Genomic DNA, 24,189 nt, shown 5'->3' with positions numbered 1-24,189 from the left:
AAGAACAAAAAGTCTGAGATACATAATTTTAAAACTTAAATTCTGCGTAATATTTTGAGGCACATAAAAGGCGATAAATTGGAATTAAATATTAGTGTTAGATAAAAAGAGAATTTTTAGAATTGCTTGATTACCTCTGCAACTACTAGATATTTTTAATGACATTCGGTCGGAGATTTCTTGTTACAGATGTAGTACAGTGAGTCAAAAAAAAAAAAAAAAAACGGACTTCCCTAAATAAATTTTGATATAATCATTGGATTTTTACGGTCTAGGATTCAAACTTAATGGTGAAGGGGGGGGGGGGGGCTTCGAATATTCTAATTAAATACAGCAAACTATATTTTAAGTTATGAAATCAGACACAAGAATGTACTATATCTGAAGAAACATGCTTTTTTTAAGCGGATTCGAATTTTATACCCCGAAAATACCATAATCTAGAAAATAAGGTCCCCATAGTTTGGTCAGGAGAGCGATTCAAAGTTTAAACCCCTTATGTTAATTTTACCTCTTTGCGTATTTCACTATATCTCCAGATTTTTTTTAAAAGAATTGAAGCATTTTTGAAACGCAATTATAAAATTCCTTTTTCCAAAGATGATTCCAAGTAAAATATAAATTTTAGTGAATACTTATTATTTTTTAGTATTATTATTTTTTCGAAAATATTTTGAATTGTAAGGCATAAAATTTTTTTCATTTTTTTAAAGTATTTAATTTTTTATGACAAAATACAAAACTTGGATGAAATCGACCGAATAGTTCCTGAGAAATCGAATTTTAAGCGTTCGACTTCTTAAAAATTCGATTTCTCAAGTACTATTCAACTGATTTCGTCCAAATCTTGTATTTTGGTATGTAAAATTATACACTTTAAAGTATAGTAAAAATTGTATGCCTTGCAATTCAAAATGTTTTTGACTAATATTTAATAAAATAATAAAAAAATAATAAATATTTACTAACATTTATTTTTAGCAAAGAATTATTTTTGAGAAAACGAATTTTATAATTGCCTGAAAAAAATTTTAAATTAGGTTTAAGAGTTCGTGAGATTTGGTAAAATACTCAAAAATAAAATTCACATTAAGGGGTTCAAACTTTGAATTACTATCCTAACCAATATATGGGGATCATATTTTCCAAATTGTGACTACTCCTTATATTTTTCGGGCCGAAAATCCGAATCCGTTGAAAAAAATTCATGTTTATTCAGAGAAAATACATTTTTGTGTCTGATTTTGTAACTTAAAATATCGTTTGCACTAATTGATTAGCGCATTTGAGGTCACCCTTTTGAACCACTAAGTTCGTGTCCTAGAACGTGAAGATATCAAAATTATATCAAAATTTATTCAGAGTGGTCCGTTTTTTTGGCTCACTATACAGGGTGCAAAAACAGGAAGAAAAAAATAAAAAAACAATCACCCTGAATAGCTTTTAATCCAATGTCTGGACTTTCACGTTCCAATGCTCATGGTTTTTATTCTAATGGGTGCAGACAATATTCTAAGTAACGAAAGCAAACATAAAGCGTACTTTCTCTGACTAAACATACCTTTAATCAGACTGATTTGGATTCCTTATCTNAAAACCAACAGATTTGGATTTCCGCTTCTCAAAATATAGAGGATAGCCACAATTTGGGAAATATTCTTGCAATCATGTGGCCAGGTGTATTTCGCCCTATATCAAGAGCTTTTAGAGCGAATAGGAGAATTTCAGCAATTAACTATAATATTAATTTATGCATTGATAATTCTATGTAAAAACAGTTTCTAATATTTATTTTTTTATTACTTTATTTAATAATAGCCGAAACATTTTGATCTGTAAGGTATTCAAATTTTTGAAGCATTTTAAAGAATTTAATTCAGGGAAGTGTGTTTTTTTTTTGTCTGATTTTGTAACTTAAAATATCGTCAGTACTAATCAGTTAGCATATTTGAAATTCTTCTGCCAAGCCCGAGTAATAAACTGGTAATTAAAATCTGGCGAGCAGACAGGGTGCTCGGTACATTCTTATCGCATATCCCTGCATGTCTTTGAAAGAGACGCTTTGAGGGATATGAAGTATTGGAATAAGATTTTAGAATCCTATGCTTCCTTTTAAATTATTCAGACGTCCCTTATTTTATTTTAATTAATGGTGTCACGTTTTTTTTCTGTTTTCTAACGACCTATGTGTGATATCGGGTCTTCGAGTTGCTATTTGCACACTTTCCCTTTTTAAAGTGAGTCGCACTGAAATTCTCAGTCTGTCAGTGGCATTTGCACTTGCTCGTTGGCCTCTTTGATAAACAAGCGTGATTTCGTCATTGTTTCGGTTTTAGTTGTAACTTGTGTCTACTCTGACCTCCCCAAAAACAACAATCTGGTGTTGAAATTTGTTGATGACATCTGGTCACCGGTTGCAATTTGCGCATTTTACTTTTTTAAGGTGCACCGCATCGATTTTCTCAGGCAACCTGCCTCCTTTGCACCTGTTTTTCAGTCTCTTTGATTGACAAACAGGTGCAAAGGTGGCTGTCATACTGAGCATTTCAATGCAGTGCACCTTAAAGAGGTAAAGGTTACAAATCCCATCTCTGTGACACTACGTTCTAACCATATTTCATTTCAATCTACTTTAGTTTGGGGGGTAGCCTGTCAAGTAATTTTAAACACTAGTTCACTTTTATTGATGTCGTTTGTGATATTTAAAGAAAAATATTAATAGATATGTTTGACATAAATCGTCTTATCGATTAACTCTGCATTCCTCTATTCATTTGCTCCGAAATTTTCTTTTAATCGTAGAAAAACAGTTGCTTATCACATAAATAGCTGCATAAATGCAACATTTCGTGGTTTTTAAGAAGATATGGCTTAAACTTTAAAAATTAGGAGGAGCAAATTATGGTCTCGTTAAATACGGACTTGAATTTGAAAACTATCATTTAAAAAAAAAATAATAACTAATTTAAATAGAAATTAACCTACATTCAATATCATCCACCGACCGGGAATCAATATTTTATTTTGTTATTACATAATGTTTGATGTCTTTTTACGGCAAGAATTAATGGATTGAAAATTCTCTTGGTTAGATAATAGAGGGTGTTTCGCAGTATATAATGTTCGAATTTTTATCATTCTTGCAAAATATTAAATCATACATCTGTGCATATTAGTAGACGAAAATTAATATTTAAATAAGAAAAAAAGGAAACAGAAACATTTCCAAATATTGATAATTATGAATTCGGGATAGAATAAAGACGATACTAAAAGAATCGAAAACTAATTCATTTGCTTAGAGTGAATAAAATGCAGTTGTCTTTCGCTATAGTAACCAACTTAGTTTTAGCCCAAAATAAACAGGTCACATTTGATTTCTAATGTACACATTTTCCCGGTTATTTTTTACTAGGATTCATGAAGGAAAAAAATAAATGTTTGAAACATAAAAAATACAATTGCTATTTGAAATCTTCACAAAATTTTGAGATATTATCAGATTTTTTTCTTTTTTTTGAAAATTGAAAAAAAAGAATTAGGTAAAATTGTTTTAAAGTAATAGCTGTAGTTATTTTTCTAACAATTAATATATTAAAAAAAAGAAGCTCATGGTGAAAATGTTAATATTTTCTCTTACATTTTCATTTAAATACTGTGTTTATGTGCATTTTAGTAGAATTGTTTGCGTTACGTATTATTGTGCAGCACAAATATCTAATTTCAATACAATATTTCTTCAGAAAAAACATTTCAGCCTAATTCAATTTTTAAATAGTTTTATCAAAATGTTGGAAAAAAGGTAGGAAGGACTCAAATATTCTTAAAATTGAAAAAAGAGTCATCAAAAAGAATCTGAAAAAAGTTTTATGGCAGTAAATCAAACATTGATGCGCAAGTAACTTGTTGAAGTTGAACGAATGAAAAACTATTAAACAATTGTGTCAAAGAAAGCTACAAATTAATGTACAGTGTTTTTAAAATCCTTATAAGAGATGACAGAAAAAAGTACATATATTGGATACGTACTATAAGGTACGTTGAGCTGAAATCTCTTTTTTTAAGAAAATATTTCTTCAAAAAGCACACTTCAATAGTTCAATAGTCTAATTTGATTTTTAAATATTTGTTCAAAAATTTTGAAATAAACTTTTCTATTAAAAGAATAAACTTCTCGTTAAAATTGAAAAAAAATTACTCATCTAAGAGTATAAGAAAAAAATTTTATGACAGTAAATCAAACATGAGCCATTAACTTGTTAATGTTGCTAAAACAATGAATAACTTTAACTTCAGAAGAAAAAAAAACAAGAAAACTACAAATTGATGTACAGTGTATTAAAAATCCTTATAAAAAATAATTGCAGAAAATGTACACATTGGAGGTTGCTACCATTTAAGCGTAAGCCTTCACGATATCGAAATATGACAAATTACAATAGAGGAAAGCAGATAAAATAAGCATCAAAGCAGATTTAATTAGCAGTCCTTCAACCCTTCCCTGTTTCGCCTTATAATCCTGCCTTGTTGTTTATTAAATTTAACTTTTGCGACAGAATTTTTTTTCATAATAAATTGCGTCCCTTAATATCAATATTCTTTTGTTTTCATTTTTGATATTATTCAAAAAATTCTTATAAGAAATGGCCTGCAGGGAACACCATGAAAATCATATAAATTTTTAATCAAATCTCAAATTTAAAAATGGACTGTTACAAGTTGAAATATATCACGTGATATCTTTATGTCAAAAACTATCAGACATAGGAAATTCGAAGAATTTTTCTCATTAACGTCCGCGTTCCTTAATAGAGCATTTTACGTATTCAACATTTACATCATTTTTCCAAAAGTAGACATAAAAAACTATTTTTTCCGTTATATTATTTAATTGAACAAGAATTTATAATTGTGTATAAGTTCATAATAAGAAATTGTTCCTACAACTTCTTGGAGAAAAAAACGAACAAATAAGTACCTGAGGTATTTTAAAGAGTCTTAATAGATTTGCAACTTGAATTGAAGTGACACTTGAAGCTGCTCCAAGTACTCCAGATATTCTTTGATGTCGAATAGAGGGAGAAGAACCATCAGGGCATCGATATGTACCATCATCAATATTACTTATAGAACCTAAAATTTAATCGTAATATATATATATATATATATATATCGTCACTACTTACAAAATTAGTTAAAATTATATTTAACTAACTAACTAACTAACTCCCTGCCATTACAGTCCATGTTGGACCATGGCCTCACTAACAATTTTTGAAATTATATTTAAGGGATCCAATATTTCAGTTTTGCAAAACGTACATGAGGTAAAGTAAAAAAATTTCCTCCAAGGAAAAAAGAAAAATATTTTAACTTTTAATACGAAAGTTATTTACAATAAAAGACATGTTTTGAAATTCAGTAAAACAGCATTAATTTTTAAAAAACTTGCAAGCGTATTCTTTGAAAATTTAACTAAAAGTAACTGAAAAAAGAACTTGCAGATTTTAATAGAAATTTTTTTATNATATATATATATATATATATATATATATATATATATATATACTGTGTTTTTAGACCGTTGCTAAGCAACAGTTATATTTTACATTTTTTGGCATAATAGATAACAGACGTTGATTGATTAAACGAAACAAAGTTCATATTTAGTAGAGATATCATGCATTTATTATTATGCAAAATAGTTCAGATATCAAAATATCACAAAATAATAATGGACGCTCATTTATGTTTATATTTATAACCGTCTTTGAACAGTCGACCCAATTTTTTGCGTTTAATTACAATTATATAACACAATTATTAATTACAATAATAAATATTCAACTCCGTAGCTTTGTAATTTTGAACCCAATACAAACAAAGGAAACTCGTAAATCAGGAATTTCGAGAAATTTTACCTTCGTTGAGAACTTTTTGGGGGAACTAACCCCTATTTGCGTTACATGGAGAGAAAAACCACGAAATCCTTCCAAGGTTAGTCCAATGGCCTGGGGACTTTAACCCATGATCCGTCTACCACTGAGGATATTTTGACTAAGCACTGTGGTCGGGGCAAGTCGGATGCGAAATTCGTATCGACCAGCCATCGTTGTAGTTTGAACCCGGTTCACCTCATTGGAAGGCGAATGCTCTATCCCCTGAGCCATCACGGCTCAAACGAATTATTCTGCTTTTTATTTTGTCCACTAAACTATCGAAGAGTCTTGGGGGATATTGCCTCACTCCTCTCCCAAGCCTGTTTTTCACTTCTTGTACTATTTAGAAAGAGTGTGTTCTTTGTGAAACACGTCTGCCAAGAGCTTCCTAGGCATACTCTATTAGATTTAGATCCTAGTAGTACACAAACTATGGCATATGGTCAATATCCTTCATTCTAGTATGTCCGGTACCGCCACTGAACCTGTGTGGCAGCTCAGTGGCATCGCATAGAAATCATACACAGCAATTTACTTCCTCTGAAAGAACATATGTGTTTTTTTTTACTTATTTGAATTCTTAGTCTTCAAAATATAGGGGGTAGCCGCAATCTGGTAAATATGGTCCCCATAGCTTGATCCTTAGTGTTAATTTCAATTTTTACGTTTTTAGTTATATTCTTAAAACTAATTTAGCAATTCAAAAGGAAAATTGCATCCATTCCTGAAACTCATTAACCTAAAAAAAATTTCATGTAATAAATAATTTTTAATGACGATTACTTTTCCTTATTTAATTTGATAGAGAATTGAAAACTTTTTAATTATAAGTTATGACTTTTTCTTAATGCCATATTAATTTACATATTTTTTTAATGAAAAATCTGAAGTTTCAACTGTTTTTTTTAGTAGAAACCAAAAAAATTTTTTAATTAATTATTTTTAAAAAATGGTTTAGTGACCGTGATGAAATATTTAAATGGGGCGATTAATATATAAATGTGGTTAATTAACGAGAAACTTGACTTACAAGCGCTTAACGTAAAATTTAATTCATATTTTTTCCGCTAATAACCGATTGCTAATATTTTTTTAAATTATAAAATATGTTGTTTTACGATCTTTTTGCAATCTTCTAAAACATTATTCGAAATTTAGTAAAGCAATTTGAATAATAAATTTCATTAAATAAAAAACATTTTATTCAACGAATGTCGAGTTTTACAAAAGCATGTTTCTGATAGAATGTGATTATACAACAGATTGTGATTATATTTAGTGAGATTATATTTTATTTTTTAGTTTGTTTTTTCAATAATTGATACAATTTTAATGATATACATAAGTATGCACAGATTTAGAATAATATATTTATCAATTTCTTCAAACTATATTTTATAATTATGAATACGAGTACGGATTAAGATAAGATTGCATCACTTCGAACTAAACGAACACTACACACTAACGAAGACTTCACGTATAATATCCATAACTATCTGCTGGCAGCAATGACATCATAATAGCTACTGCGCTTGCTCAGTCTACTTATGCTGTTGGTCAAGGTTCAACTAGCCCATTCATAAAAGACGCGGACATTTGATCTCGTGATGTTAAATTAATCATCTGTAAAATGAAGTAATCTGTTTATTATGTCTTTTTCCTAAAGTACACTATTCTTTTGGCAATTGTCATCCCCGCTTGCATGAAAGTTTTCTGTAATAATTCTACATTTGATTTACATTTAGAGGAATGTAGTTTATTTAAACCGATTTAAAAAAAACAATCGAAGAAAATGAAACTTCTCAGATTTCTTTCTACCTTTTTGTTTTGTTTAGGTAAGTTTTTGAATGCTGTATTAGTTATAAACATTTAATGTAATATTGAACTCACATTCATCGTCACATATATATTATCTATTTATAACTGCATTTTCTATGGGACCCCATTCATATAAAAATCGGGAAAGTGAAAGTAAATTTGAAACGTGAAAGTGAAAGCACCGACAGGTCCGTTTTGATAACGTTTTTTCTGAAGTCACTTAGAATCACGCGCTATTCAGCTTTATTAATAGACTTTATGAACAATCAACAGGCACATAAATTTTGTTTTTTAGAGCAGATCTTCAAAGATCCAATTTTTAAAGACACTGATATTGGATCTCGTCATTTTCAATAAATAGTAATTTTTTTACTTTGTTTTTCTCCTCGAGTACGCTGTTTTTTAATAGTTGTCTTCAAGGCTTGTTTGAAAGTTTTCTGTTCTCTAGACTAATTCTATATTGTTTATAGTGATCTGTCACGTCTATCACAATCGCCAATTTGCCTAGTAGATTTCAAACTTCAACATTTTTTTTTAAAAATATATATATATAGATGTTTTTCCGGGGGTGGCTACGGGTTTTACTCGAATTGGGCCCTTTCTATGATGTTTGTTTTTTTTATTTCCTAGCGGGCCGCTCTCCGAAAGTTTATTCTACCACAGATCGCGATATCGAAATATCCCCTTAGGCAACAATCTTTTCGTAAATTAAAATAAAACATTGAAGGATACTTTTATCCTAAATTAGATAATATTCAAAGAAATCAAGCATAATATTGGAAAGAAGAAAAAGCTTAAAACACAATTTCGGAAATAATTTTGAAATTTAAAGTTGAAGTTACATTTATTGCTTTTAAAAATTTATATTTTTTGTACGATGAGTTCTTTAATTGCACTAACTCAGTATTACAAGCTATTTATAAATTTCGGTTTTTCTTATTATGTAAATCAATAATTTCATGTAAGATAATGAAGATGTTGCATATTCCTATAGTTTTTCAAAACCTTTTTCTTTCAATAATTTTCTTTTAAAATTACTTAAAAATTGATTTAAAATAAAATTTATGTAATTATATACTTTTGTTTGGATGGCAGAGGTCTCAGCACTAAAAATTGAGAAAAATCATGTTTTATTAAAAATCATCACATTATCTCAATGTAACTTTTAAATTGTTTGAATGCATAATTATAATGCAAATTAAAGTTTAAAAGCACTTTAAGAGACTTAAAACTAAGTCATACACCTGAGTAGCCCATTTGCAAAAGTGGCTTATTCATTTGTACATTTTATGATAATTTTTTGAGATTTTACAGCATAATTAGGCTTATTTTAAAGTAAATGATTCGATCCTTACAGTAGAATTAATATTTAGAAAAAAACTGAATAATATTGGTAAATATGGTTGTTTATGAAAAAATATAAATAAATGTCCAATTTTTATAAGATATTTCTAGCATAATGTTTCTATAATCTCTCTCTTTTTTTCTTCCTTTCTTTTTGAAAATACATATTTTAAATCTACTTTGTAGTTACTTATGCATACTGTCCTTGTACTATATTGTCCTTGTGATATTTCAATACATTAAGTAGTTAGGAAAATTTTTTTATCAAAAATTCTTATGAAATTAATTCATATTCTTATGAAATTAATTCATAAGAATGAAATTAATTCATAAGAATTATGAAATTAATTCATAAGAATTATGAAATTAATTTATAAGAATGAAATTATTCATAAGAATTATGAAAGTAATTCATAAGAATTATGAAATTTCATAAGAAGTATGAAATTAATTCATAAGAATTACTAAATGAGAGAAATTTTACATATGCATTGAAACTTTGACTTTTTAATTATATTCATAAATTCTATTTAAAAAATTCTACAAAATAATAACTAGTTATTCAATTAAATTAGGAAAATGTTCTCTGTTGAATTAAGTGGCATATTTGTTCTTTTAAAATTTATTTAAAACTTTTCACTTTGTGCCCTTAACAAAAGTATTTGTTAAGAAGTTTTATATTACTGCAACGGCAAATTTAAGAGTAATTTGAGTACTTTCTAAAAATATAAATCTCTATTTCTATTTTGTTGTCTCTTTATCCTGCTTTACTGTAACTGTTTCCAATATATTTCCTTTGACGATGCAATAAGTACTGATGCGTGGTTCTTTAAATTATAACCCAACATGGCTTAGTATTAATATGAAAAAAATTGTATGATCACAGTTAAAATTTTATTATTTTGCATTATATGCTCATTTATATGTATTCATGATCATCTTATTTGTTATTAATGCTCATTTATGGGTATTGATCATGAATTAATTTTTGTATTATCTTAAACAAAACTTAATTATTTTGCGTTCCATAGGTATTACGCAATCGTCACCAACACCACCAACTCCTCCTGTACCACAGGAAACATTTTGGAAAGTTTCTGATGGACTTGAAACTTGCATAAAAGCTAATTTAAAAATAAGATTTGAGATACCATCCAACGTAAGTATCAATTTTATAAAAGTAGGACTTAGTACAATATATTAAGCCCCATTTTCAAGTTATACAGGAAATCAACTTTTTTTTTTAAATAAAAACACTACAATTTCTATATATGGTTTTGTGTATTGTGCTGTTGTCTAGTGATAATTCTGAAAACATTTGAATAATACCTATATAGAAACGGTGCTAAGACAGTACGCAAAGGAACAAGACTTTAGGAGGTGGCAAATGGAACCATTGTCCAAGCAAATTTTTTAAATTACTTAAATTTTATTTCAGTACTGCTAAAACGATATATATTTATTTAACCCAAAATTAAATTTTGCTTACAAATCAGTATCAAAAATATATCGATGAAAATTAAGTTCATTTTATTAAAAACTATGACAGAAAATTAACCTTTAAAGGTGGTATTATTGAAAATTTTTCAAAAGCATAAAGTTTAGTAAATGTTTTAACATAAAATTAACTCTTTCATATGATTACCTTGGTGAGCCATTTTAACTTTTATTTGCCTATTTCCATCTCTTCCGTTTAAATTGCGTAGGCTAATGTATTATGCAGGGTAACACAAAAAATTTATCTTAATTATTTCTCACTATTTTCTTTCTACAAGTACAATATTTTAAGCATCAGAATAAGTTTTAAAACATTTTAACATGCTTAAGTAACATAAATGTTTTGATTAGTTTTGAAATCTAAGTTTCAAAAATCAATTAAGACAACAAGAAAAAATAAACATGGAGGACTTTGTTTTTCAAACAAAGAGCGAATTTTCAAATCATTTTGACAAAACTTAAAAATTATATGTTGCAAAATTAAAAAAAATAAGAATTGGCTGTAACTGACGAGATATTAAATGGAGAGTATATTCTTCAAAATTTTATTACATGTCATGCTGGTTATTTATCCAATCAGAGTGATTCCAAAGCTGGAAAAGCTCCCGATACTATATCTGATCCCCCCCCCCTAAATGATTTTCATCAAGAAAGTTCCAATGTGGTACTAATGTAATCTTTTTCTGTTTTATCCCTCTTTGTTGAACTTTCTTAGACACTAAAAATTACTACTTTTTGAATTTAAAATTTAAGATTATATAGTTTTTATCTAATTCCAAACTTATCTCTTTATGATGTGCACTTTCCAAAGAATGCGAAAGGGAAAAGAAATCCAACTCTTTTGATACGTAATTAACGCGGGGAGGCTACATACTCAAATTTAGAAGAGTATCATATGCATTAAGACCCACCGCTTGCACATTAAAAGTAATGTGAGGATCAGGAATGGAGATATGTCACATGTGAACCGGTTGTTGGGTAACTTTACTTGTATGATTGGGTACACTGCTTCCCGCAATCCACCATTTTATTCCTTCTTTCTATGTCAAAATGTGTTAGATGATACAAGGGGTGATCAAATGAAAAGGTACGAAACGACGTAAAAACGTAACATTTAAATATTTGCGTATTCCGCCATGGGATTACGCAGCGAGCCATCTCGGGATGCGATTGGAGTCTGTCACTGGGATCGGAGCATGTGCTGGCTCTCGCATGTGCAGGAGAGAGCAGTGGCTATTATCAAAAGCGGCGTCCAAATGACGCGGCAGTCCGAATGAGGAACAGAAACTCGAGCACAGAAAAACCATTAACTCCTATGTGTACTGTGAGACACTCCGACGCCTACGCAGGTCCATCAAGAATAAAAGACCGGGGAGGCTCACAGAGGGTGTGGTTCTGCTCCATGATAACGCATGTCCACTCGTCTCCAGAGTCACACACATGGAACTGGCCAAGTTAAAGTGGGAGACGTTGGACCATTCTCCCTACAGTCCGGACATGTCGCCCTGCGATTTCCATGTGTTTGGTCCACTGAAGAAACACCTGAAAGAGAAATACTTCAACTCGGATGACGTACTCAAGGACGCTGTGAAGGACTGGGTCTCGTCACGGCCACAGGAATTCTGGGAACAAGGATGCTTTTTCCTTTGTGCACAGGAACCGTACCTTAGCTTGGGGACTGGTTTACATTATGTCAATGAAAGCTAGACTTCTTCCCCTATGTATATTCTTTGCACTAACGATGGTTTATATAATTGTTAGTTCATTTTACGACTTTAGACAGGTATGTAGATGTTTAACTCTACGAGAAGAGACAGTTAAACCTTTATTTTTCTATATTTCAGCTGAACTCTGCTTAGGATTTTCTGTCTCACATATTATCTGTGATTTTCATCAAACGCTCAATTTATTGCTAACACTTCAACTCAACCGGTACTTAACACATTTCACCCAGATTTATTAAGTGATAGAGCAACCAGTTATCTTTGCAATAAGTGCTGCCATCTTCCTTTATAAATCCATATTTTCAACCTTCCGTTAGTCGCGCACTTGTTTCCGACATGGTTAATCGCGTTGCACCTATGAGGTGTTTCTGATTTTTTGAAACCCAAATGAAATTTAGTCTAGTTTAAATAGTTAATTGTTACCAATTTAAGACTCTTTAAAGAGATAAATATCAAAAAACTTATTTAGCGAAGTACCGAAGTTAAATTTTTCTTGCTCCCGCGTCGGATCTCTTCCTCCATCACAAGATGTTCAACCAATTGACGCAAGAAGGTTCTGCGGTGTTTTACTCCGTAAACATTTTCTGTGCATATAACTTGACCATTTATTCCTGCTACGTTGAGTAGGACAGAAAATGAGATAAAATATATATATTTAATTCATAAAAATATTATATCCATAATACTTGCGTCAATGGTCGCGCTGCACCAGAGGGGTGATTTGAGCGGTTCCAACTCTCCATCGACATGTTCTAAGGTCGGTTTTACACGGACATTTGAGTAATCCAAAGTTAGGAACATAACATTAGGCTCGACCCCCGGAAAAATCTATTGACGGCAAAGGAGGTGGAAGTGCAGTAGGGATGCACCTGTGAGGTGCGCGCGTCTAACGGAAGGTTAATTGCTTTTTTTTGTAATTTGAACTTAAAAGCTCTTCAGTATCGTGAACAATAAGGAAATGATACAAAATTGTTCCATTAAATATCATCTCACAACTCAAGAGCATCAATCAATTTTCTATAACTAACTTTAGATGGAAAAAAAAGTGTTTGTATTGGTATTTCTATTTAAATGTTGTGAGAAAAGTAGAGATGTGAAAAGGTGTGTAAAAAGTGGAAGTATATGTTTTTCATTTCATTTCCAGGCTTAAGTTTCATTTTTAATGAAAAAGTACCTTTGGTGAAACTCTATAGATATTTAAATTTACTTTATTATGTAATTGATCTTCATTTTTTCAACTGATAGATTTTAATTTTAGAATGGATCTAGATATCTAGTTTTATCACCAACAGCTGATTCTAACAAAAGTAGTTGTGATGGTTTAAATGTTCTTTGGCTCCATAGTGATAATGAATTTGACTTCATTATCACATTTGAAAGGCAGTCCGGAAGAACGTATGCCAAAAATGTGACTTTGCAGCTTCTTTCGACTAATGAAACTGGTAAGATTTATTTATTTATTTTTTGATTTTGCACGCATGCGCAGTAAAGTTTAAAATGATTTAACTTTTAATTGAATTAACTTTTAAATGAATTACCTTTTAAATGATTTATATATTTTGATAAAGATATTTCGTAAGGCGACAAGGGACTTTCAAAGAAGCAAAAATTTGTCAAAAAATCGATATTTTGCATTTTATATTTTTGAAATTTAGACATTTAACTGAACATTTAAAAAAAAAAATTCTGGAACAAGAGCAAAATTGATGAAGTTATGGCCATTTCAGTTTTGACCAGGCCCCTTTGTTTACCTTTTTTTGTCTGCAGGTAACTGTTAAAATTAGTTTCGTTTAAAATTAATTTAAAATTAGATGAATATTTTGTTAATTTTTTTAAAAAAATTTAAAGTATATAATTATTAAACTAGTTCATCAGACAATATTTATAGGCGATTATATTAAGAACAAGAAATATTTGTTCAGAAGTAAAGTTTGCAATGAAAAACTGGTAAAAGTCATTTTTCTCAAAATGTCTTTTTTGACAAATTTACAAATTTCAAACTGTTCCAGCGCAATGAATTTGAACTTTCATTCTATTGACCTGAGAATTTAATGCTATATATTTATGAATATTATTAGCATTTTGTTGGAAAAGTTTTTTTGAATTAAGTGAATAGTATTTTTTTTATACATGATATTTTCTAGAGGTATGACGATTTTTAAAAATGTAGGTTTTTCACTGTTTTTTTAATGTTATTTGTTTATATGATAAAAAATAAAAAAAGTACTCCCAAAAATTTTTTCAACATTACCTAATATGTAATATTTTAAAAGAATTTTGTCATTTTGACAAAATTTCAGATGCGAGGAATAATATAAAATGAAACATAAAAAATTCAAAAATTTAAATTTTTTAATTTCTTAAATTTTGAAATATTTTTTTGAAATTTCGTATAAAAGTTCTTTTTAACAATATAAATGTATTCTGAAAATTTCAAGCAAATCACTTGATAATTTCAACAAAAAAAAATTGAAAGTCGTTTGTCACCTTAAGAAGAAGGATCGACATTTGCGGAAGATTCACGGAAATTTGAAAATTTTTTCAGAAAACACAAATGCAATAGAAATATGCTACGTGCGGACTTAAAGACAGAGGCAAACAATAAATAAAAACATTTTTAAAAAATTATTTCTTTTAATTTTTTGCAATACAAGAATTTTATTCTACTGAATAGAATTTCTTTACGAAATATTGCACATTGATAAATTACTATCATTTAGAGTCAGACATTCGCTGATAACGAATTTTTGTATTTTGGGAAAAATCTTTCAGCATAACCACTGTTTTTAAACATCATTAAGTTATTTTGAAAGTTTTTAAATTGATTTAAATTTTTTCCTAAACCGTATAGCTTTTTTCTTAAATCAATGCGTAATTTATTGGTCATTGTTTTGTAATCTAAAACCTATTGGTTTATTATTACTTGCTATTGGTTTATCCTCTAAAATCCATTATACAATGTTAATTTTGAAGATTCAGAATACTATTTACCGTTGAAATGTGAGTAACAAATAATACTCACCAAAAAGTGTCACATTTTAAATCCTTTCTGCTTAAATTTTAGCATTTCTCACATTTCCAGAATTTCAGAGGGAAAAGAAAAAAGATTATTCCAGAAATCATCACGAAAATTCACAGCGTGAAATACTTCCAATCTTAATTATAATCCATGTTTGCATTTTTGATTATCTGTTTGAAACAAAACAAATTTTAATCTCTATTCATTATTTAGTATTATTACAATCCCAATTGAAGGAGAAATGTTGAGCAGAAACTGGATGATTTCCAATTTAAATTGGAGTAATGGAATGTATGCAATGCAGAAAAAGTTATTAAAGAATAAAAATACATGATAAAATAAAAAAAAGGAAATATTTTGAATACCAGTTGATTGTATTTTCATCTGATAACATTCAAACATTGATATTTTAAGCTACATTACATTTTAAATTATGAAATTAGACAAAAAGTGTACTTTTCTCAAATAAGCATATTGTATTCTGTTTTTTCAGTCGGATTCTGATTTTTGATCTCAAAAACATGGGTAATGTTTTGAGTATCTTAATTTTATCTCTATTTTTTAAAAAAACAGTTTTAATCATTTCCCTTACATCATTTAAATATATCAACAATAAAATTCCACTCCATTTTCACTCTCTTTTATAATTATAAACACTTGTTATAATTTATTATATAATTCGTCATTTTATTAATGACTGGTATAAAATTAAATTGAGAGATAAACAGAGTTTCATATAATTTTAAACTACAATTAAGTAGTTTTAAATTACAAAATAAAACAATTGAATGCAATCAGTTTAATACAAAAAATTAAATATAATTAAAAAAAATCATGAATATTTTAAATTTTATTTAAATATTTATGAACAACTTTATATATGACCAGAGTCAAGTTTTTTCCAAACATTGAAACATGTTTTAGATCAAAATTCTAATTCGAAGAAAAAATTTTAAAAAATGCTTTAGAATTTATTATTAAGATGCATGGCGTTATAACACTAATTTAATAATAGCTTTTGATCTAATGATTAAATTTTCATCTGATAGGATGCAAATATGTTATTTTAAATTATTAAGACATGATTTAGTAAATATGCAAATTAATTTATGCATACAAATATAATTTGGTTACGAAATTAGGCACAAAATTGAACTTTTTTTCTAAATACATGTACTTGAATAGATCCTGTAAATATGGGGGAAAGACAATCTGGTAAAAGTGGTATAAAATTTTTTACTTAAATGTATTCGAATAAATGGTAATATTAAATCGACAAAGAAACCCAAAGCTCAGATTGCACAATGCTCATAGAGGAAAGCACTGAGGCTTGTGAGGTCCCAGATCAAAGCCCAATTTTGCGTAAAAAAACTTCTAAAAGTTTAGAAATCAAATAATTCAATTCTAAAGACTAAAATTAAGATTTTTAATTCAATGGTAATAAATGTACTGTTGTATGGGTCAGAGATATGGAAACTAACAAAACTTCAGAGTACAAAACTAAATAGTTGGTTAAACAAATGTTTGAGAGGGCCTGGATAGCCTGGTCGGTAGGGCACTGGACCTATGTCCGAGAGTTCGTTGATTTGAACTCCGCCGGCCGAAGACTCCCCGTGTAGTAAAGTGACTGATGCACGTTAAATCTGTCAAGTAGCAAAAATTCTCCATGTTCCCGTGACAAATCAATATCTCTGGGGGTACTGGATTGGAGAACGATTGTTCTCTGATTCAGGTCAAAATTACGATCTGTGGATGAATGAATTGGTTCGCCCTGTAAACGGGTGCGACGTATGGCGTGGAAGAAGTCGAATTCTTGGTCATAGATGGTGCCACTGGAAAGTAAGAATAATCGCATCCCCTCTGCCTAAAACAGGCATACGTCAAAAACAACAACAAACAAATGTTTGAGAAATGTTCTATAAATATTCTGGCCTCAAACCATATCAGCTTCAGAACTCTACAGTAAGACCAGGGAAGATCCAATCACCAGCAGTTTAAAAAGAAAAACATGGAAATGGATGGGTCACATATTGTAAAAGAACGAGAATTCCAAGCCTCTACTCGGGCACCTGAAAACGAACTAAAAAGAAGCAGACCCATTCTACATGGAGAAGAAAGGTGATAGAGTAAGGAAGACAGGCAGGATGGACAAGCTCGTCCAAGACGAGATCTTGTTCAAAAGACCGAGTGAAAGTCATGGTGGCTTAAGGGTTAGAGCGCTTCCTTTCGAATGAGGTAAGCCAGGTTCGAATCGCACCGATGACTGTAATCCTCAGTAGTAGACGGATCATGTGTTAGAGTCCCCTTACCGTCAGCCTAACCGTGTGAGGTTTTCCTCTCCATGTAATGCAAATGCAGGTTAGTTTCATAAAGAAAAAGTCTTCCACTAAGGCAAATATCTCCCTCTTCCTTCTGAGGCTTCAGAGTTCAACGCTTGTAGTCGTAAACCCAAGAATTGGATTGACTGTTCAACGCAGGCTATAAAATAAAGAAAAAGAAGCAAGTGAGCTGATAGAAGAACACAAGGGCCTTAACACCGGACATGAACTGGGATAAGTAATTTAAAAGCTAATGAAAACGCTCTGGTGTGATTGAGGTAAATTAATTTTCAGACACATTTATTGATTAGAAACTATATAAAAATGCAGTTACAGCAAGGTAAATTAAAGAATTGTATACAAATTCTTGCAGTCGCGGGCAATAGATGTGTATAAAGAACATGAAGGCACGAAAGCTGTTCGTGGAAAATTTGTCACCATCGCTGAAAGCTTAGCGCATGAAGATTATACTCATTATGAAATAAAAAAGAACAGCCAAAATTTCTGTATTCTAAAGCACAGTCAATTTTCGAAAATTTGAAAATAGAATAACAAAACATTTGTGAAGTCAAAACGAGTTTTATACATCTGAAAATTTAATTTAAAAATATATATGCTGATTATCAGTATAGAGTCTTGTATAGTAAAAAAAAATACTTCAAAATGAAACAGTGATTTTTGAATGAATTTCGTCAAAATTAAGTGGCGACTAAAACTTGCTACACGAGTCAATGAAATGCTTGCAGAATTTTTTTTTTAATTGAGATTTTGTGTTTACTGAATGTTTTTTTATTTAATTTTATCTAAACCTGCAAGGCAACTGGGAGGGGAAATGAAATTTATTAAGAAACTATTCCCAAAAACAATGAATTTTTTCACGAGTATTTTGTTTTAATTAGAAAAATCTATTTTTATAGGGAGGAATAAAATAAGGTTAAACGAAAAAAATGTTTTAAGAGTTTCCATTTTAGAAAGAATCACATTTTAAATAAATATTTTATTCTAATGTGATTTTATACAGATTTACCAGCTTTGAGCGCAGACATCTAAAACTTCATAACTGCAAGTTTTGAAAAGTTTAAATTTTTGTTTCTTCGTTTTTTTAAAAGTTATCTTGTTTTAATTGTAATTCTTGTTATTGCAACAGTTCCGATTTTAATTTTAATCCAAGTGTGGAATTATTTTAAGGCTACAAAATAAATATTCTGTTACCAATTTGTTTTGAAATTAGTTTTCTTTTAAATTTTAAAATAATTTTATGTTTGAGTTATAATTTTATTTCAGGATTTTTCTTTAATGACTTAAGGCTATTTTCATATTCAAACTATGAATACGGTTACTATATGTGCAAGAGTTTAGTTTCTGTTTCTTTGGGGAAGGCAACTATGGAAATTTTTGACATGGCCATTCAAGCTTATGGTATAACGGACGAGTATTCTATTTGGGGTATGTACTAAGCTTTTTTCCTACTACACACTAGCCATCATCTTCACACAGATCCTCATGCACTCACTGTTTCGAGTGTTCACATTGACCATGTTCTCAGTAGCCTTGCTCTTAAACACAAGAATCACAATCATAGAATCAGTTTTTTCAGCAATTTATTCATTACAATTAAACAGCTGCATTAAAAATATGACATTGAGTATTTTAAGGAGACACAAAAAGTTAAAAACAAAAAAGTGCAATTTTTATTTGATCATTTTCAAATTTTTTACTGAATAATTTCAAATTTTAACATTAATGGAAGTCTGCATATGAAGTCTTAGAAAAAATAATTATTAATTTTAAAGTTATAGCTGAAAGTATGCTTTTTAATTGTTGGTAATTAAAAAGTTCCTTGCTAACGAATTATATTTTTTTCTTATTTACATTTTTACCCGAATACGTTGTTTATAGGCATTTAAATAAATGTATGTTGTAACGGTAACCATAAAAATATATAATGTTAAGACATTAGACTTTCATTTTATCACCAAAATTGTCTCCAAGAAACGAGCTTCAATTATATTTGTTCAATTATTAAAAAATATTGGATTAATCAAATGCATTTAAAATTAAACAAGTCACATTGAAGAGCGTATGAAAATTTATAATAACAATAAAACAAAGTGGTATGCAAGGAACTCGTTAAAGTTAAAATTTATTTTGAGAAAGAGCAACTTTGTCAATGAGAATTGCATATTTATTAATGGACCTTTACTAATTCTTAATCTTAAGAAAAACTCTGATTTAAACACTATTTACTGCCTATTACTTAGTGTAAATTTTTTCAATATCTCCAAAGCCAAATAAGTATCATAGAGGACTGATTGTCAAGGCATGGTTCCCAATAGAACACCAAAGTCAAGCATCACTGGCTGCGGTCAGTGTGTAAGTAGGTGACCACTTTGATCAGCCTGTAAATAGGCTGAGGATAAGCCGTATTGGTCTTCATTAAACTGTTTTACTGTAAAGTGTTCAACTTCACCTGCAGGTTGACAGGCTAACAAAACAGAAGAGCCATCCTCTCATCGGAGGATCAAAATTGTGATGGCACGTCTTCTAATCATCCTCAGGGATGTTTCCCAGACCATCAACAGATCGTTTTCACCAATAGCCTATTTTACAGCTTCAGTGCTATGTAAAACCAACCATCAGAACCAAATAATGAATGTTTTGTGTCTCCTTTAGTGTAAATAAGTATGATAAAACTCGTGTCTCTCATTTATCAGATCAGTTGACACACACTATGATTTTATTTCATGTGACGGTTGGTCTGCCCTGGAAGTTTCCATTTTGCTTTTTCATCCTGATACCTTCAGCAGCATTACTCTGAATACTTGGGTTCTCTCTTAGAGACTCCTCACTAGGCAACTTCATTTGATTTATATCATACATTGGATTAAAATGTATGACATTATGTTAAATGTGAATAAGAGGGATAAAAATCTCGTCCAGTTTTCACCTATCAACTGTTATACATTCTTTTTTCAAAAGTCAGTAGTCTGCCGTCATGAGATTTCCTGTTTGCGATTTTATGTTGCGTTTGATTTGCTTCAATTGTTCCACTTTCACTGTTCTTTTTTATGGACTCATCACTTAGTATCTTTGAATCAAAGTTTATCATGCATTGAATTTCAATGTAAATAAGATGGATAAAAATAGTAAGTTGATTCACCCATCTACAGCTACGCATTGTTTCTGTTTCATAACCTAGTTGGAATGCTTTCATTTTGCGTTTCTACTTTATTTCTTTCCTCAGCACATCTCTGAAAGTTTTGTTTTTCTTTAAAGATTCATCACTCTGCAGCTACTTATTGACTTATATCATTAGACATAGACTCAGAAGACAGGCAGCTTCAAGGAGCTAGACACATCAGCCAGAGGTGTATTGTAAACTAACTCTCAATCATGATCAGCAGAAAAGTTTTATAGCTGAAACAAAGTTCAACAAGCACCTGACAGGAATGTCCTGTAATTCCCAAATCTCAACACAACGTTGTTCAAATCTTTGAACAGAAAAGACTTTACACTTACTCAGAATATGTAGTGAAGTGCTTTCCTCAAGATTACAACCACCACAAAGAGAATCAGATACAATACCCGTAATGCATAGATATGTCTCCTGAGGGTGCAGTAACCTGTGAGAAAAGCAATGCTATCCCTCAAGCAATTTCTGCTAAGCTGGAGAAGCCCTTTTTGACCCAAATGTTTAAATCTTAGAGCATAAAAGACTTTACACTCACGCAGATCATGCTATGTAGTAAACAAATATTTTGGGTGGCACTGATAATTTAATTTAGATTCTTATTATTAAATCCTAATTGTTACTCTAATTTTTTTAAATTCTATCTCTGTTTAGCTGGTGACAGATGTCTTCCTGACAAATGGTCTTACACAGGCGCAGTGATCATTGGAATCGGACTTTTTGCAGTTGGTTTTGCAATTGGAAAACTGGTCACCAAATCATGCATTAACTTTTTTAATCGTCAAAAATCTTATGATCCATTGTAAAGTCTAATAAAAATGAAGTTAAAAAAATATTTTTATGAATTTTTTTTTTAGTTTGAGTCACTAAAAGGTAAATTACCTTTTATATGAATTTGTCCTAATTAATGTTCTAATTTGTTGTGACATAACTTTAAATCTATTGCCTTTAGTAGCTTTTTTTTGGTTTTTGGGTAGTTAGTTACTAATAACTAATTTCATATTTGTTTCATATAATATAAAAATTGAAATTATAGTGAATAGCCGATTAGCCATCACATTGACTAGCGAAAAATCAGTTCTAATTCTTCCTATATGAGTTTTTTTTTTATTTACGGGTATCTTATTTATCTGTAGAAACATTTGATTAATATTCTTTTTCCGTGCCCTTTAAAAAAGAATTTATAGTTGACAAAAATAGGGAAAGCAAAATAAAGAAAAATCCTTTTATCTTCTTACATTATCATTGTACAAAATCTCAATACAATCAAGCTTAGAGAATATAGTATACAGAAAACTTATATAGAAGAAATTTCGTGAAGCAGAATCTGGTTTATTCAAAATATTACGAGGCAGAATCTGACTTAGTCAAAATATCATGAGGCAGAATTTCTTCAAGATAAAATGTCACAGGACAGTATTCCTTTTGGCAAACTTTTATGAGATAATATCTCATTTGAACAAGAAATCGTGTTCCAAGAATCTCACTTAGATAAAATATCATGAGACATTAATCTCACTTTGCTAGAACATCATGTCACAGAATTTAAACCAAACGAAATATCATGCAACAGAATCTCATTGAAACAAAATATCGGAAAATAGAATCACATTTGATCTAGTATTCCTGTTTCCAAGAATCTCACTTCCACTAAATATCATGAGACAAAATGTTATCTAAACAAAATATCTTGCAATAGAATATCACAATATTATTGTAATTTAACAGTAATTGTAACCATAGAATTTTGCACACATTAGCATTTGTTTATAAAAGGTTTATTTATAAAAGTTTTCATTTATAAAATTTTTAGTTTATATAACTAATTATCTGTTATTGTAAAATCCTAAAATTCTTGTTTTCATTTGAAAAACTTGTTTAATTGCTTTAATAAATTTAGTTTTTATTGTCTTATGTTATTATTTTTAAAAAAAAATAATATTAAAGCATTCTAAAAAGCATAAATAAGAGAGTATAAAAGTATAAAATAAGACAAAAAAATTTCAGCCCTGTCTTCTAATGAATCTGTAATAAAATAGCTCAGACACCAATTTTTTTTTCTTCCTACTCTGGTAATAATCTCTCTAAAAATGTCATTGACCTGGTCTCTCTACTAAGCACTTCAATTAATGAAACCAAAATATTTTCATTTTATTTTTTAATTATTGCCCTTTCGAATGGCTTTATGCAATTATAATAAGCAAAACAAGCTTTTTGTTGATCATCTCATCAGAATAGGGATTAATTGTATTCATCGTCACTTGACGTGATATTTCTTATGGCCAAAATTTACTACCATCAAGTAATTTTCTCTCCAGCACATATCCCATTAAAGAGGGTCGGGAGACAATTATTTCGACTGTATCGGTACTAAAACTGCTTAGTTTTAGTACTGTTTTAATAATCACCAAATGTATCAATATTTGGTCAAATATATTTGGTACTTCAAAATACATTAATCAGCAGCAGCAAACTAAATCCAAATTGTTTAAAGCAATTAGAATTATTATACTAAATTTTTATACTATTATACTTATCTTATTAAGTACTTGGGAGCATAACCCTCTCATACTCTGACCTTTCACTTACTGTTAAAAATATTTATAAGTAAATGTGGAAAAAAGTTCTCTTAATTCTGATTAATAAAAACATTAATACGCTATGCTTTCTATAACTGTTGAAATATTTTCTGAAACCACGGAAAACCCGTTATAGAATTCTTAGTAAACCTGCACCAGTTACCATAATACCAGTAGTACACATTACCAAAATTAACTAAGCTCCTACGTGAGTATTGATTTTCGAAGGGCCTCCTAAACGAATTTCTCATTAACGTTTCATTGCGCATATATTATCTAAATTAATTAATCATTGGCGTCAATAATAGTATGATGATTTCTTGAGTTTCTCCTAAGCGAATTAAAGCCAATTTCTCATTAATTTTACCCATAAATATTTAATTAACATAGATTTTAAACTATTTACTTTTTTATAAAAAGATTTAAATGAATTACAATAAGCAAAATATACACCTAGTATATCAGATAACTTAAAAAATATTAATTTATTTTGTGACGTAGTCTACGCCCGCTCCCACTTTAATGTTGCTCATTGAAATTATCCGACATAAAATAATTAAATATTAAGAGTAATTTTTGGCAAATTAAAAATAATTAAATATTAAAGTAAGTGCAATAAACTTTTTTGTATCAAATAGAGCTAAAAGCTTGCAAATATCACTGATGTTATCTGAATATTATTCGAAAAATTGTATCCGCTATAGTGAAATTTAAAACATTGGCTAACACTTAACTACTTAGAAAAATTCATTTTGTTT

The 24,189-nt window shown here is 29.6% G+C and overlaps 2 protein-coding genes across 2 annotated transcripts in view; one reads left to right on the top strand and one right to left on the bottom strand.

Moving 5' to 3' along the window:
• Positions 1-24,189, bottom strand: part of LOC107455951 (metabotropic glutamate receptor 6-like) — a 74,131-nt gene that overhangs the window by 23,146 nt on the left and 26,796 nt on the right. Inside the window, exon 2 of the mRNA XM_043047476.2 lies at positions 4,979-5,133. Within this exon, the coding sequence (XP_042903410.1) occupies positions 4,979-5,133 (155 nt within the window). The remainder of the gene's footprint in view (positions 1-4,978; positions 5,134-24,189) is intronic.
• Positions 7,486-22,762, top strand: LOC107443176 (uncharacterized). Its single transcript, XM_016056960.3, has 5 exons — positions 7,486-7,777; positions 10,136-10,263; positions 13,584-13,767; positions 18,947-19,108; positions 21,507-22,762. The coding sequence occupies exons 1-5, from the start codon at positions 7,735-7,737 to the stop codon at positions 21,656-21,658; spliced, it is 669 nt and encodes a 222-aa protein (XP_015912446.2). The 5' UTR covers positions 7,486-7,734; the 3' UTR covers positions 21,659-22,762.

This window comes from Parasteatoda tepidariorum, chromosome 2, assembly GCF_043381705.1.
Source record: "Parasteatoda tepidariorum isolate YZ-2023 chromosome 2, CAS_Ptep_4.0, whole genome shotgun sequence".
Classification (NCBI taxonomy): domain Eukaryota; kingdom Metazoa; phylum Arthropoda; class Arachnida; order Araneae; family Theridiidae; genus Parasteatoda; species Parasteatoda tepidariorum.
This window is presented reverse-complemented; position numbering and strand designations above follow the sequence as displayed.

What these genes read in the sequence shown, in the direction of transcription:
- LOC107443176 (XM_016056960.3), top strand. Translation starts at nt 7,735, where the DNA reads ATGAAACTTCTCAGATTTCTTTCTACCTTTTTGTTTTGTTTAG. An exon ending in TACCTTTTTGTTTTGTTTAG is followed by an intron (nt 7,778 to 10,135) that starts GTAAGTTTTTGA and finishes TGCGTTCCATAG; the next exon opens with GTATTACGCAATCGTCACCA. An exon ending in TCTTTCGACTAATGAAACTG is followed by an intron (nt 13,768 to 18,946) that starts GTAAGATTTATT and finishes ATTTTATTTCAG; the next exon opens with GATTTTTCTTTAATGACTTA.